This window comes from Cotesia glomerata, linkage group LG4 (assembly GCF_020080835.1).
Source record: "Cotesia glomerata isolate CgM1 linkage group LG4, MPM_Cglom_v2.3, whole genome shotgun sequence".
Lineage (NCBI taxonomy): Eukaryota > Metazoa > Arthropoda > Insecta > Hymenoptera > Braconidae > Cotesia > Cotesia glomerata.
Window position 1 is genome coordinate 18,953,782 of NC_058161.1, and position 17,153 is coordinate 18,970,934.

Below are 17,153 nucleotides of genomic sequence, written 5' to 3' on the forward strand. Positions count from 1 at the left end.
TAAATCCGGCAGTTAATAAATACCAAAGTCATTTTATTAAATGAGTAAAAATCATCAATTATTAAATTGTTCAAATTATTTTTAATTAAAATAAAGAATTTTGACGAATATTAGGAAGATTGAAAGTAACAAAAAATTTAAACATTATTTTGACTCATAAGTTAAGCTCGAACTTCCTTAAGGAGGTCCTTTCGCCATCAATGTTAAATAAAAAATATTAGATTATGCATAAAATTAATTTTTATCTAATAGTTAAAATTTCTTATTTATCTACTAGTGAAGTTTAATTTATTCTTCACCGTGGAAATTTTTGAAAAAAAAATTTCTAAAAATGTTAGTATTTTTTCCGAGTCTTACGTGAAAGTCAGACCTTAATAACTTTCTTGAATTATGGTATTAACTACCGATTAGATGGGGTAAAAAAAAACTCAAAATAAGGTTTTCGAAATATTCAGGTTTGATTTTTTGCAATAAAATGTATAAGTTGCCGTGGAATTTGTGGAGAAATTAAAATTATTAAATCACAGAAAATTTTTAAGTAACCTACATTTAAATGGCGTCAGAACATTTGGCAATGTTGCGTAGCGCTTGAACTTCAGACCATTTAATAAATTCAAACTAAACTTTAACGCACTTATGTTTTTCATACATACTTATTAGTTAATTTATTGTTAACAAATTTTCATATTTCATAATTGAAAAATAAAACAATAATTAAAAAATACTACACGGAAAAAAGTAAACTGTAATATTCACACGGATTCCGGTTAATTTTTATAGTTTCAAACAGTAAAGCGGATATCGGGGTGACAAAAATATAAATATTACAGAACTTAATGTAGAAAGTATAAAAGCCACAATTTATAATTTAATATTAAAAATAAGTGATTAGTAGCAGTCACTATAGTAAACAACGACTCTTTCATCTTTAAAAATTACAGTTTCAAACAGTAAAAATTGCCATTTCAATATATAGTCGATATTATGAGGAGAAGGGGAACTCAGATGAAAGAGAAGGGGGTCTCACTCTGGGAGAATTTAACATTTGAAACAGTAAAAATTCTACTTTTAAAATATACATTTTAACAGTCCAAACAAGTCAATAATTACAGTTTGATTTTTAGCGTTGCGTTTAAAATTTACCATTTTACTTTGTAAATATTGACATTGCTTGTATTAGAAATTTACTAACTTTATTTTATACTTTTTACATATCATAAGATCATTTTTTAGGTACGGAATGATAAATATAAAAGTCTGAATTCTTAATTATTATACTTTAACATTTTAGACATTTACATAGCGAATATTACTGTTTGAAATATTATTTTCTTCCATGTAAAGAGTAAATTGTAACGTTTAAATGGTAAATATTATGTAGTGAGTAGTAAAATCACGATTTTACTGTTTGAAATGATAATTTTTAGCAGTTGATCATTAATTATTATAAATCGACTGTTATTCATTACAGTTTACTTTTTTCCGTGTAGCATTCCTGCCATGAGACATTAGATTGTTATGATTTTATGACTAAACATTTCCCTCACGGTTTTGGAAATGCCGCAAAGATTCGGTATTTATACGATATAAATGCTGTATTTTTACCGTAATACTTCAGTTATTTTAGCCAGTTTTTTTGCCGAATCATTACGAAAAAATTACGAAATAAATTCAGAATATTTACGGCAATTTACTGTATATCTGCGACACTATTGCAACAAAAAACCGGAAAAGAAGATCCCTACTTTCTATTACCGGTAAAATACCAAAAATATGCTGCTTTACTACTATTTTTCAATAGCTAAAATTTTTTTTTTATAATATTATAAATTATCATGAATAATTTTACCGAAAAAATTCCTACTGAGTAAGGTCCCTCCACTTCACTTTATCCTTTATTTCCCCAGTTCCCAAATTTGTCTTTAATGACAAATTTAGCTATAAATTATGGCTATTTAAGGGGTTAATAAATTAATTTCTCTGTTATTATTATTATTATCATTTTATTTAGTCCAGACCGGGATTCGAACCCGGATCATTTAGTTACGCGCCGAAAGCTCTACCAGTCGAGCTAACAGAGACACTATCCGTAACTATTTACTCAGTCACCTAATAAGACCCACGGAGTAATAAACACCACCGTCCATCTTACGGTAGAAAGCATTATATCTTCAATTACATCAGTATAAACGCGGAAAAATTGCAATATATCTTCGGTATTTTTACCGTAGAAATACGATTTTATTATTGTAAAATTATAGTAATATTATAGCTAATACATGGATTTTTTACGGTAAAAGTTCTAGAGTTTTACGGTAATTTTATCGTATTATTTCTGAACTTTGCAACAAAAGTACGGTAGAAATGCTGTATAACTATAGTAAAAAAACTGGCCAATATAACCACAGAAATACCGTATTATTTCAGAATTATAACGCTAAATTTATGGTAAACGCATTAATACCGAAAATTTACGGTATTTCAAAAACCGCGAGGGTTTTAATTAATTTATTTATTTACACTGACTGCAAAAACTTAAACATGGTTAAGGTTATATTGTGCAAATGAAAATGTAAAAAACCCAAATATAGTGTTGTTAAATCACGGACAGGTTACTAACAGCTGATTTACAAAAGTCAAATTAATTTTTGTATTTAACTATTTTTTTTTTTTTTATTTTCAAAATTTCAACGATTAATGCCTCATACTATTTATTTTTTAATTTTAGGAATTTTTATGGGTTTTTTTATTTTAATTTATCGAATATAGACTACTACAGTTGTTGTGACTCAACTGTATCAATAATATAACAATTATTAACTAAATAATACAATAATAAAAATTAATAATAATCGTCGTAATAATCATAATAATTCTTTCTATTAATTTTAACTAATTCATACTAAGCAAAAATACTCTAATACACACAGTAAGACCTTTGTCACAGGTTGAAGAAGAGATCTTCTATGTCTCCTTCCTGGACGGATTCCAGCGGGTGCTTTTATTCACCAACAATCTCAAGATTGCTGAAGATTGCCAGCTTGTGGGCGACCTGGAGGTCATCGACCAGGAGATCACCTTAAACATCCATGGAGTAGGACTCTCTTTAGTCAACAATCTAACCAGAGCTGAGCTGCTGTACCTGAGAATCGCAAGCTCTGGGATAATCTGGGAGACCAGGAAGACAATCGGCAGCCGCTGGAAGCCTCTGACCTCCACTGAAGTCCTAGTAATTGAAGAAGGCTACCAGAAGTACCTCCGGGAGGTCCAACTTGGTACCGAGCCGCCATACCGGGTGATGCTGGAGCCCAAGTTGATGGTAGACTTCCAGAACATGGAGATGCTAAGGCCTCATAGAAGGTACATGCGAAGGACCTTCCAGACTGGACTCTGGATCCAGTACCGGACCTCAGCGCATCAAGTACAGCTTCATGCTAAGATAAACAGGCTCCAGATTGACAACCAGCTTGCTGAGTGTGTCTTTCCGGTGATCTTAGCTCCTGTTCCTCCGCCAAAAAGTGTTGCGAATTCGGTGATCAAACCTTTTGCTGAGCTGAGCTTGGTCAAGCGGCTCCTGGAGCACAGCACTGTTCAGCAATTCAGGTACTTCAAGTTCCTGATCCAAGAGTTCCATGTCAAGGTTGATATTGGGTTCATCAACGCGCTGATGACTTTCTTTGAAGCTAACGAGGTTTGTAACATATTCTCATATAACAATCTTTTTCAAGGCTTTAGCAAGTCTGGTCTCAATTTCGATAGTTGTTAGTGTCTTTTTCTACCTATGGTCTTGCTCCTGATACTTGTATCAAATTCAGTTGACAAGTCTTGAACAAGCCTTGTACAAGAACTTTGGCCCAGATTATAGCTCAAGAATTGTGTAAGAAAATTGAGAAAATCTGAAGATGCTTATCAATAAACTAACTATATCAATTCTTGAGAAAGACTGACACCAGAAGCATGCTGAATACACTTGTGCAAGACTTGCTCAAGATCTGCTCAAAATCAAATGTTTTCGAATGACCGTTCGCATCATTCTACCCCTCCTATATTTACTATAGGATCAGTGGATCTCATTCAACTTAACCTTTTAGAGTATAGACCTACTGTTTTATCGATCAAGACAAAATTATTCTAAAATGAGCACCACTGAATCAATAGATCTTCAAGTAGTGGAGGAGAAAAAGTGCTATAAAATATATCATGCATCATGCATCTTGAGCAAATCTTGAGCAAGTCACGCTTCAACACTTGCTGTTAGTTTTTGGTTCACAAATGCTTTAGAAATGAACAAATTACTGAGAATTACGGATCTTGAGCAAATCTTGAGCGAGTCAAGGATAAGTTTTTATTGTGAGTTTCTTCCATATAGCAATCTTTTTCAAAGCTTTAGCAAGTCTGGTCTCAATTTCGATAGTTGTTAGTGTCTTTTTCTACCTATGGTCTTGCTCCTGATACTTGTATCAAATTCAGTTGACAAGTCTTGAACAAGCCTTGTACAAGAACTTTGGCCCAGATTATAGCTCAAGAATTGTGTAAGAAAATTGAGAAAATCTGAAGATGCTTATCAATAAACTAACTATATCAATTCTTGAGAAAGACTGACACCAGAAGCATGCTGAATACACTTGTGCAAGACTTGCTCAAGATCTGCTCAAAATCAAATGTTTTCGAATGACCGTTCGCATCATTCTACCCCTCCTATATTTACTATAGGATCAGTGGATCTCATTCAACTTAACCTTTTAGAGTATAGACCTACTGTTTTATCGATCAAGACAAAATTATTTTAAAATGAGCACCACTGAATCAATAGATCTTCAAGTAGTGGAGGGGAAAAAGTTCTATAAAATATATAATGCATCATGCAACTTGAGCAAATCTTGAACAAGTCGCGCTTCAACATTTGCTGTTAGTTTTTGATTGACAAATGCTTTAGAAATGAACAAATTACTGAGAATTAGGGATCTTGAGCAAATCTTGAGCAAGTAATGGGTAAGTGTCTGTTGTGAGTTTCTGATTCAAAAAATCCGTCAGAAAATTTTTCAATGCACCTTGCATTAGACTTGTCTCATATTCTTGCACAAGATGTCTTGAGCTAGTTATACATAAATCTTAAACCAGTTCCTTCTACATGAACTTTAGCAAGACCCATGTGTAGAGAAAGACACTAGCAGTTAGTTTTAAGATATCGCGTGCCTAATGTCAAAAGAGCGTATTACAGTAGTTAGATAGGGTTCCATGCCAAAAGGACGTATAAAAAAATTTTTTTTTGCCATTCTTTTTAGAATCGCTCAAAATGTAAAGATCTGCAGAAAAAAAATTTTTGACGTACTAACTCCAAAAGGGCGTATCTTAAGATATACGCCCTTTTGACTTTAAGAAATTATCGGTCTAAAGCCAAAAGGGCGTATAAAAAAAATCAGGATTTTTCATAATTTCGAACAACAGTCTTCAAAATTGTCCGGAGAAAGTTTGTGAAAAAAAAAATTTTGAAAAAGTCAACATTTTCGATAAGGTAAAAGCCCCAATAGATGATCACGTACCAGTATATGATCACTCCATGTATTTGTATATCTATATTCACAAATATAGGTATACAAATACATGGAGTGATCATATACTGGTACATGATCATCTATTGGGGCTTTACCTTAGTAGTAAATTTAAATTTTCATCATTTTGGACACTCCAATGATTAAAGAAGCATATGAATTAAAAATTTTTTCGCATACTAAAATTTTATATTTTTTATAAATTTCCTTCTTATTCGTTGCATAAAATTGTAGTTAAAATCCATAGTATGTACATATAGAATAAAAAACACCTTATTGTAAGTAACAAATTATTAACTAATTGTTAAAAAATTTTTTGAGCTGAGTATAGCTGAATATAGATCTGATGAAAACTCTATTTTCAAAAAACGGGGTAAAACCAATAACTTCCCGCTTTTAGAAAATTTTTAATTTTCTTAACGGGAAGTTAAAAGTTATACGCCCTTTTGATTTTAGATCACTAAATTTTCAGTGTTCTAAAGCCAAAAGGGCGTATAATTCGAAACATACGCCCTTTTGGCTTCGGAAAATTTTTTTTCATTTTTAGGCTTAGAACATGTTTACAAAACGATTGGCATCAAAAAAAAAAAAATTATATGCCCTTTTGGTTTTGTAAAGCTAAAAGGGCGTATAACTTTTATCCGCCCTTTTGGCATTAGGCACGCGATATATTATGATTACATTTAGAATATTTAAGTTACCAGCCAGATGGTAATAATTATTATTCAGATGGTAAATGTAACAATCTGGGTAGTTCTTAAAATCATTTATATTAGAAGCCTGTTTTTACAATACTTGGATAGTAGTATTTATCATCAAATTCTCTCCGTGTAGTAATTTTTGAAATATAAAATCATAGAAGTTAAGATATTGAAAGACTTGTTCTGGATTACGATGTTACTATTGTAATTTTTCACATGACTTTTTTTTCCGTGTAGTTATACATAAATCTTGAACCAGTTCTTACTACATGAACTTTAGCAAGATCCATGTGTAGAAAAAGACGCTAGCAGTTAGTTTTAAGATATTTTAATAATACAAATAATAACAATTCTCTCACAGGTTAATGACGCTGAAGAAACAAGATTATTCGCAGTAGACATGAAGCTGGTTGACGAACCACTAATGTACCACGTCGCAATGATCACCACAGCCGAGCAAAAGAACTTCTTCGACCTGCTCCACTTCTCTCCCTTAAAAATCCACGTTAGCTTCTCCATGACCGGCGGAGGAGGAGGTCCTTCTGCTGTTCCTCAATTCCTCAATGTCCTACTTCAAGGAATCGGAGTCACTTTAACAGACATCAATGACATAGTCTTCAAATTTGGGTACTTTGAGCGAGACTATGTGTTTATGACCAACAACCAGTTGATCAATGAAGCTACTAGTCATTACACCGGCCAGGGAATCAAGCAGCTGTACGTCCTAGTCCTGGGTCTTGATGTAATCGGGAATCCTTATGGATTAGTCGTAGGAGCGATGAAAGGAGTCGAAGACTTGTTTTACGAACCCTTCCAAGGAGCGATTCAAGGACCTGGTGAATTCGCAGAAGGTCTTCTTTTGGGAGTCAGAAGCATGCTTGGTCACACTGTTGGAGGCATGGCTGGTGCAGTGTCTAAAATCACCGGTGCGATGGGAAAAGGTCTAGCTGCGCTGACCTTTGATAAGGATTATCAGAGGAAGCGCCAGGAGGCGCTTAATAAGCAGCCCGCTAACTTGCAAGAAGGATTGGCTAGAAGCGGCAAAGGTCTGGTGATGGGATTCGTTGATGGAGTCACTGGAGTGGTGATGAAGCCCATTTCCGGGGCGAAGGAAGAAGGCGTTGAAGGGTTCTTCAAAGGCTTCGGGAAAGGAATGGTTGGATTAGTAACAAGGCCCACTGCGGGAGCGATTGATTTCGCCAGTGGATCCTTTGGAGCTGTAAAGAGAGCCACGGAACTTTCTGAGGAAGTTAAGAGAGTTAGGCCTCCGAGGTTCCTCAGGCCTGATTGTCTAGTAAGGCCTTTTATTTACGCCGAGGCTGAAGGCAACAAAATTTTGTTTGATTTGGAGAAAGGTAAGTACGCAAATACTGATGTTTACTTCCATCATACCTTCGTCGGGAAAGATGTACTACTGATGACGGATAAAAGGATCGCGTATATTGAGCACAGCGACCTCTTTGGAGGCTGGAAGGTCGAGTGGGGATACACCTGGCAGGAAATTACTGAGCCTAGGATTATTGAAAAGGGGGTTCAGATTTCTGTTAAGGAGGCGAGGAAGAAAAAACTTGGAGGGTTGTTTGGGTCCGATGCTGCGGGGAAAATTATTCTTATTAGTGATCTGACGGTTAAACATCAGGTTTTTAATATTATTAGGAATAAAATTGAAAAAATTGAATCGTAATATGTTTTTTTTTTTTTTTTTATGAGACTGCCATTTTTGAGTTTTTTTTTTTACTGCACAAAGTTTAAAAAGCGCGCACATTTTTTATTTTTTTTTACTTTGCACAAACGAAGTTAAAAAATTTTGCGCGCATTTTTATTTTTTTTTTTATGGTTAAGAATTTCGACGGCCATTTTGCGAATTAAGTCGGCCATTTTGTTGAAGTATAGTTTTGTCTCAGGAAGTTTAAAAACAGAGATTTGAAAACAATCAAGGCCTGTACAATAACGAAAAAAAATGATATATTATATAATAATTATTATTGGAGAATATAAATATCATATTTATATAGAAAAAGTTTTTGACTAGTAACTTGTCAAATAAATTTTTTTTTCATTTGTTTTTTAAACACAGCTTCCATTGCTTTGTAATCGAATATATTTAAAAATTAACAAATATCCGTGGTTAAGAATACTGATTGAAAAGAATTGAGAAGTGGTCACTCCATGCAAACTGTATATCTATATATACTATTATTATTATTTATTTATTTAATTGGCCATGAAGTCGAAACTCCTTGCAGCCATCCAAAATTGATACAAAAAATCTTAATATAATATATACAAACAAAAGAATTGAAATTATTGAAAAGAATTCGAATTTCATCATTTTTAATTATTTTCAATCAATATTTTTAAACAGGGATACTATTTACTTGAATAAAATAGAAAAAATTAAGTCGTAAAAACATTTTTTTCTATGAGACTGCCATTTTTGAATTTGCTTTTTTTTACTGCACAAAGTTTTAAAAGCGCGCAGATTTTTGATTTTTTTTTACTTTGCACAAACAAAGTTCAAAAATTTCGCGCGCATTTTTATATTTTTTTTTATGGTTAAGAATTTCGACGGCCATTTTGCGCGTTAAGTCGGCCATTTTGTTGAAGCATAGTTTTGTCTCAGGAAGTTTAAAAAAAGAGATTTCAAAACAATCAAAGCCTGTACAATAACAAAAAAAAATTATATATTATATAATAATTATTATTGGAGAATATAAGGATCATAGTTATATAAAAAAGTTTTTGACTAGTTACTAATCAAATAACTTTTTATTTCATTTGTTTTTTAAACACAGCTTTCATCGTTTTGTAACTAAATATACTTAAAAATTAACAAATACTATTTACTTGAATAAAATAGAAAAAATTGAGTCGTAAAAAATTTTTCTTCTATGAGACTGCCATTTTTGATTATTTTTTTTTTTTACTTTGCACAAAGTTTAAAAAGCGCGCACATTTTTGTTTGGTTTTTTTTTTTTACATTTTTTTGAGGTTATTTATTTTTTTTTAAGGTTAAGAATTTTTACGGCCATTTTGCGTGTGCGCATGCGCGTCAAGTCGGCCATTTTGTTGAAGTATAGTTTTTTTCTCAGGAAGTTTAAGGAAAAGATTTAAAAAACAATCAAGGCCTGTACAATAACGAAAAAAAATAAATATATTATATAATAATTATTATTAGTGTTTATATTGGAGAATATAAATATATCATATTTATATAGAAAAAGTTTTTGACTAGTTACGGTTATAAAAAAAATTTTGTGATTAGCCGTACTTAGTCAAATAGCTTTTTTTTCATTTGTTTTTTAAGCATAGCTTCCATTGTTTTGTAATTAAATATATAACAAATACTATTTACTTGAATAAACACTTTAAATATTAAAATATTTGAGTGAAGAAATTTTACCATTGCAATGAAATAGAAATTTTATTTTATACACTGATAAAAAAAATGATTCAAGAAAAACTTTTTCTTCAAAATGTCAATCTTGTTTTGAGTAATTCAATTCTCTTAACTTAAGAAATTGATTCTTGAATCAAGAAACTTGGTTGTTTTAAAATAAGATACAACTTCGCCCAAGAATTTCTTTCTCTTGGATTAAGATAGACGGTAACATTGGTTCAAGATATTACCGACTTGTTCCAAGTATGGCGCAACTCGAAAATTAAAATATTATTTTACTTGTTTTAAGCATATACATTTTAGTATTTTTGCTATTTTCTATTAATAAATATTTTTGGCATATAGAAGAATAAAAATTTTTTTACTTCAAAGTTTTTTTCTGACTTAAGGGGCCATGAAAGAAGATTTGATAACATTTTTATGAGATGATTTTTGGTGCATTGTTTTGAGCTAAATTTTAGAGTTTTTAATCAAATTTAAACCACATATAAAAAATATCATAATAAAAGCAGGGAACTAATTTATATATGAAATTTTTACAAAAAAAAAAATTAATTCATAAGAAAAATCGCAACTTTATACAGCCTACAGAAATCTACTTAAAAATAATGAATTTTTGTTTATTTTATGGAAACAATGATTATAAAAAAGAGTTCCCTGCATTCTTTGTCACTACTAAGTTATAAAAAATTTATAAACCCGATTATTTATAATTACAATTATTAATAATAATGCACCGAATGTAATTATCAATAAACAAGTGGATATTATTCTTATGAATTAATTTTTTTTTTGTAAAAATTTCATATATAAATTAGTTCCCTGCTTTTATTATTATATTTTTTATATGTGGTTTAAATTTGATTAAAAACTGTCCAAAATTTAGCTCAAAACAATGCACCAAAAATCATCTCATGAAAATGTTATCAAATCTTCTTTCATGGCCCCTTAAACTTATAACATTATAAATAAAAAATTTGTTCTTGAATCAACAATCAATAATTCTTGAAATGAAATAAAATTATTCTTTATTGAAGAGAATCGTTTTTGAATAAAGAATTCACTTGTATCGATCGAAGATAATATAGTCTTGAACCTCGTAAAAATGTTATCGATCGGAGTGATTAGATCTCTCACTCCAAGAAACATGGAACCAAGACAAGAATTTCTTGAAATAAGACTAGTTCTCTTCAAAATAATTTTCTTGGAGCAAGAATATTTTTCTTTAATGAAGATATTTTTTTTATCGGTGCATTATTGATTAAATGTAATTTTTTTTTAAATAATATTTTTTTTTTTTTTTTTGTTACAATGGCAACTTGTCTTCAAAATTTTTTTTTAATCCCAAAACCATTCTAAGCTACTAATATTAATATTTAATGATTCATAATTACTAGCAAAGTCGTCAGTTAATTTTCTTAGGTAAATTTTTCGTTTACCTAAATCTTGGATGTTCCGGTAATTATCACCGAGGGTAGCTTCGCCGTTGGACAGCGAACGAAACTTGTTCAACTGTCTGAAAGAAATAGCGAGGGGGTTCGTGAAAATTATCCAGGTTACAGCTTCACTACACGGTGGAGTCGTAAGGGAGCCTTTGTATGAATAATATGTGTCAATGTCGGGTAATAATGATTTTAATGTTAGTGATACATTCAGTTTTAATTGACTGTCGATCCATTTCAATGCTTGGAGATTTTTTAGTATTGGATTCAAGTTGGCATTATCATCGTCCTGCAACTTTATTATTATTATTATTATTATTATTATTATTATTATTATTATTATTATTATTATTTTACAACATTCATAGACAATAATAATAATAATAATAATAATAATAATAATAATAATAATAATAATAATAATCTCTAGATAGATAATTAAGAAATGACCTTGTACCTTGTGAACTATTGACATTTCTTAAGAAATAAGCTTACCCCGACATTACACTCATCGAGACCTTTCATTTGAGTACCCACATCAATTTTTCACATATTTTGTATCTTTATATATATTATATATATGTATATATAAAAAATATATCAAAAATGCATGTGGGTACTCAAATGAGAGCTCTTAATGAGTGTAACATCAAGATGAGCTTATATCTTTAAAAATGTCAATAATTAAGAAATGACCTTCTATCTTGTGAACTATTGATATTTTCAAAGATATAAGCTCGCCTCGACATTACACTCATCGAGACCTTTCATTTGAGTACCCACATGCATTTTTGATATATTTTTCATATATACATATATATGATGTATATAAATATATAAAATATATGAAAAATTGATGTGGGTACTCTAATGAAAGGTCTCGATGAGTGTAACATCGGGATGAGATTATATCTTTAAAAATGTCAATAATTAAGAAATGACCTTCTATCTTGTGAATTATTGACATTTTCAAAGATATAAGCTCGCCTCGACATTACACTCATCGAGACCTTTCATTAGAGTACCCACATCAATTTTTTATATATTTTGTATATTTATATATCGCGTTACTAGAACCATAAGGGCGTATCTCAAAATGTACGCCCTTATGGTTCTGCAGAACCATAAGGGCGTATAAAAAAATTTTTTTTGCTCCAATCAATGTAAAAATGTTGAAAATATTAACATCTATGAAAAAAACGAAAAAAAACAATTTTTTTTGTGATACGTCTTTATGGTTTTAAGAAAACATTTTTCTAAAACCATAAAGGCGTATCCTGTTTTTTCGGTTTATTATCAATTATGGGTCAGAGTAAGAAAAAAAATTGCAAAGGTAATAGAATATCACTCCACAACTTGATTTATGTCAACAAATATTTATCTTAGTAAGAAAACTAATAAAAAATTAAGGAAAAATAAATTCATCAGAGTATTACTCCAATGCCATCTCCATCGTCAGGATCATCTGTGTCTAAGATTATAAAAGTAAAAAAAAAGATTTCTTAATTTTTTTTTTTTAACTAGATAATGACAAAAAAATTTATAAACTATGACCATGGCTGAAAATTAAACTTTAATAATACCGATGATAGTTTGTGGGACAGTGCCTGATATAAAAAAATGATTTAGATCATCAAACTTGCTTCAAGATATTGGTATTGAAGAATTATAACAATTCTCAAGAACAAAGTTCTTTTTGAATGACTTTTAAAATTACAATTCTAAATGGCTTACAAAACTCTTTTGTTAATTGTAAATAAATCTGAAGTAAAAAAAAAATCAATTTTGAAAAACTTTGAGGCTAATTTTATTAACTTGAAGACATACCGATTGTTCTCAAGTTGTTATGAATTTATTTTTTCTTAATTTTTCATTCGTTTTTTCACTCAAATAAATATTTGTTGATATAAATTAAGCTGTGGAGTGATAATTTCTATCACCTTTGAAATTTTTTTTCTTACTCTGACCTATAATTGATAATAAACTGAAAAAACAGGATACGCCCTTATGGTTTTAGAAAAATGTTTTCTTAAAACCATAAGGGCATATCATAAAAAAAATTTTTTTTTTCGTTTTTTCCATAGATGTTAATATTTTCAACATTTTTACATTGATTGGAGCAAAAAAAATTTTTTTATACGCCCTTATGGTTCTGCAGAACCATAAGGTTGTACATTTTGAGATACGCCCTTATGGTTCTAGTAACGCGATATATTACATATATGTATATATGAAAAATATATCAAAAATGCATGTGGGTACTCAAATGAAAGCTCTTAATGAGTGTTACATCGGGATGAGCTTATATCTTTAAAAACGGCAATATTCAAGAAAGTACAGTGCAATTTAACAAGTCATTATTTAATAAAGCAAAATTTTATTTATTTAAAATTCTTGAGTCACGGCAGTTGTATAGTGACTGCAATTATTACTGTTGTTGTTGTTGTTGTTATTATTATTATTATTATTATTATTATTATTATTGCTCTTAAAAAAATTAACTTGATCGAAGACAATAAATTGTTTTAATTCATTTTCTTAATTCAAGAATTTTTGTTATGAACCAAGTTAATTTTTCTTAAGTATATATTATTATTTTTATTATTAAAAATAATTATAATTACTTGGAAAAAAATTCCGAGAACTACTAAACCATTCTTATGACCCTGCGCTTCTTCAATATCGGTATATAATTTGTTTCTGTGGATTATGTGCATTTCCATCGGATATCTGTTGTAAGATTAATTATTGAAAATTTTTTTTTATTCTATTTTATTTATTAATTTTTTTTTTTTTTTTTTTTCAAAAAATTTAGATGAAAAAAAGAAGAAATAAAAATAAACAATAATTTATTTTTGAAATAAATTATTTTTAAAAAAATAAATTTACCTGATACCATTGACAACATGTTCAGATCCTCGACTATTTTTTAATCCCCAATGAAAATGTAATCCACTGAATTCAAATTCTTGATTATCATCCAGCACCGAACCAAAAATAAAAGGTAATTTTCTAGACGTATTTAAACTATTTTTTTCAACATTTAAAGACACTAAAAAAAATTAAAAAAAAAAAAATAATTTAATTTAATTTTTAAAATAATTTCTAAAAAATATTTAGTAATTAATTTTTTTTAAATAGTACCAGAGTGACCATTATTAATAACCGACAATCGTGGCAAATAATTATGATATCCAAATAATTCCAATGACGGCAAAGGTAATATAATTGCCTTGGAAGGCGACAATTCAATCGGAGATTGCAATTTTCCTCCACAATCTATAAATTGCCTTGGCCAGTTATGCTGTTCTATATAAACACAATTTTAATTAAGAGAATTTTAATTTAAAAAATTTATTTTATTCTTAATATTTAGAAAAAACTAACGACGTTTGGAATATCCAAAAGATCCAAAAGATTGATCTGAAAACAATATTATTAATTATTTTTTAATTAAAAATTTTTTTAAATAATTTTTTAACATACTTGGAAAAGAAAGAATAGTTGAAATAATAAAAATAAAATGATACATTTTGGAAAAAAAATTGAAAAAAAATTTTAGGACTCAACTGTCTGTTGGATAACTGAAGACTAAGGATGTCAAGTGTTTAATGTACTTATTGTTATAATTATTAAAGATATTTTTAGAATTTATTTTGATGCATTTACAGTCAACAGACAGTTGCTGCTAAATAATAGGTAAATAGATCAATAAATTAACATATTGAATAAACATTTAAATTTAAATGTCACATATGTTTTTTTTTTTGCTGAATTTATGTAATTATTTTTAGGAAAGATTGTAAGTGAAAAATTGCGACTGTAAAAGTTAAAGATTTTAAAATAAGAGATTAATTTTTTTTTTTTTAAATAAAGAAATATTTTTATTTTATTTTTTATGTTTCATAAATTCTATTTTTTAACAAGTATAAGTCTTCTTTATAGAGTATGGAATTGAAAAATTTTTATTGAATATTTTATTAAGTATTTTGTTTAAAAAAAAATTTTAAAGATTTGAAAGATGTTACTAAAATTAATTTTATAATAAATAAAATTTTTCTTTATTAAATAATTACTTTTGTTAAATTGCACTGTACTTTCTTAACTATTGATATTTTTGAAAATATAAGCTCATCCCGATGTTACACTCATCAAGAGCTTTCATTTGAGTAACCACATGCATTTTTGATATATTTTTCATATATACATATATGTGATATATATAAATCCGTACAAAAACAGTTTCACTGTAAAAAAATCGCGCCAAGTCGACGTTCATAAGACTATTAAGAAAAAAAAATTTTATTTCTTTACAAAAAGATATAAAATAAAAAATTAAAAAATCCAAGTAACCGATATGGTTGTAAGGTAAAAGCCCCAATAGATGATCATATACTGGTACGTAATTTTACCTTATATGATTTTCGGAAATTAAAAAAAATTTTGTTGTAAATTTAAAAATTAAAAGAAACAATTTTGAAACGTACTTGGTGTGCGTCATTGTGTACTTCAATTTTTTTTTTTTAAATCTTAGAAGATAGATTTTAGGAATTTCATAAAAAGTGAAATATTTCTTTATTTATTTATTTATTTATTCAATTTTTATGTCAAGGCAAACTAGCCGAATGACAATAATATACATAATTTTTATAATAAAGTACACGTATAACAATATTAAATATATAAGACTAACATCATCATATTTTAAGGAAGTTAATAATTTTGAATGATTTAATAACATAGTTGCAAAATTTAATAGTACTGTACTATTTATAAGAATGAGAACAACAATAGAATCAATGAGCAATATTTGAAAGCTAATTTTTTTTCAATGGTAACATATTAGATGCTTTAGTAATTTAGAATGTAAATTTTTGATTTTAAATTTTTAAATGGCCTGTTTGACATTTATAGTACATTTTCTCGTTCTAGTTTCACAAAAAATTCAAAAGCTTTATTTTTGAAGGAGTCTAGGCTGAGTGATTCTATGACTTCTATAACGCACACTAAATACGTTCCAAAATTGTTTCTTTTAAGGGAGTATTCTACTGTAGAATTTTGAAAAAATCGCAAATTTTTTTTTTCATATTTTTAAAGTTTAGATATTCAAAAATATGTCATTAAAAGGATTTTTCAAAATTCCTATTATTTCATGAGTTATAGCCGTTTTAGTGACGTGGCATCGGTTCCAGTCCGACCGCTACAAGTTAAGGGAGTATTCTACTGTAGAGGCATGAATTTCGCCCGGTTTTAGAAGCGCTGTACGAAGGAAACAAAAAATATTTTTATAATCAATTTTTTTATCATTTGTTTATTGATGTTTTATTATTACATAAAAAAATTATTAAAAAAAAAAAATTAAAATTGACAAAGTTATGAGCAGTCAAAGTGGGGGTCAAAAAAACTTTCAAGGGCATTCTTGATATTAACCCCTACAATGATAACCCGGTAGTAGAAAAAAAGGAGTGTGTTGGGCATGTTCAAAAACGCATGGGTTCACGGTTACGTAAAGCAAAAAAAGATAATAAAGGTATTGGTGGCAAAGGCGCTGGTAAACTCACTGATAAGCTTATCAATGAATTGTCTTTATATTATGGTTAGGCAATTCGTCGAAATCCAGACTCTGTTGAAGACATGAAGAGAGATGTGTGGGCAACCTACTTTCATAAAATTTCAACTAACGAAAATCCTCAGCACATGAATTGTTCATCTAGTTGGTGCAAGTATCAGAAGGCAATAGAAGACGGCACTATTGACGAATTTGACCACAAAAATCCTCCCCTAAATGACAAAGTTTTAGAAGTAATAAAACCAATTTATGAAAGTTTATCAGCTGATTCTTTATTGGAACGATGTTTCATCTTTCCCAACTCCCTTAAAATTTGCTTTAATATGGCTCTTTACCGTAAGATGGACGGTGGCGTTGTTTGCTCGGTGGGTCTTATATACGTGACTGAATACAAGTAGTCAGTACTTGTCTCGGATAGCTTAACTGGTAGAGCCCTTGGCGCGTAACCGAGAGATCTGGGTTCGATTCCCAGTCTGGGCTGTCTGATTA

The 17,153-nt window shown here is 29.4% G+C and overlaps 2 protein-coding genes across 3 annotated transcripts in view; one reads left to right on the plus strand and one right to left on the minus strand.

Annotated features, from left to right (window-relative positions):
• The window catches only part of LOC123264319 (vacuolar protein sorting-associated protein 13), a 41,499-nt gene extending 31,937 nt beyond the window's left edge, over positions 1-9,562 (plus strand). Inside the window, exons 14-16 of the mRNA XM_044727550.1 lie at positions 2,948-3,691; positions 6,615-7,958; positions 9,143-9,562. Coding sequence (XP_044583485.1) covers positions 2,948-3,691; positions 6,615-7,937 — 2,067 coding nt within the window. The 3' untranslated portion in view covers positions 7,938-7,958; positions 9,143-9,562. The remainder of the gene's footprint in view (positions 1-2,947; positions 3,692-6,614; positions 7,959-9,142) is intronic.
• A 146-nt stretch (positions 9,563-9,708) lies between these two features.
• LOC123263794 (carbonic anhydrase 7-like) lies at positions 9,709-14,813 on the minus strand. 2 transcript variants are annotated; one of them, XM_044726763.1, is made up of 7 exons: positions 14,582-14,804; positions 14,483-14,518; positions 14,240-14,404; positions 13,985-14,147; positions 13,720-13,825; positions 10,973-11,390; positions 9,709-9,737 (listed from the first exon to the last, which is right to left on the minus strand). In XM_044726763.1, the coding sequence occupies exons 1-6, from the start codon at positions 14,625-14,627 to the stop codon at positions 10,992-10,994; spliced, it is 915 nt and encodes a 304-aa protein (XP_044582698.1). In that variant the 5' UTR covers positions 14,628-14,804; the 3' UTR covers positions 9,709-9,737; positions 10,973-10,991. The 2 variants fall into 2 exon arrangements, with proteins under 2 accessions (XP_044582698.1, XP_044582699.1); XM_044726764.1 differs by lacking the exon at positions 9,709-9,737 and having other exon boundaries at positions 10,961-11,384; positions 14,582-14,813.
• Between the last annotated feature and the right edge of the window lie 2,340 nt (positions 14,814-17,153).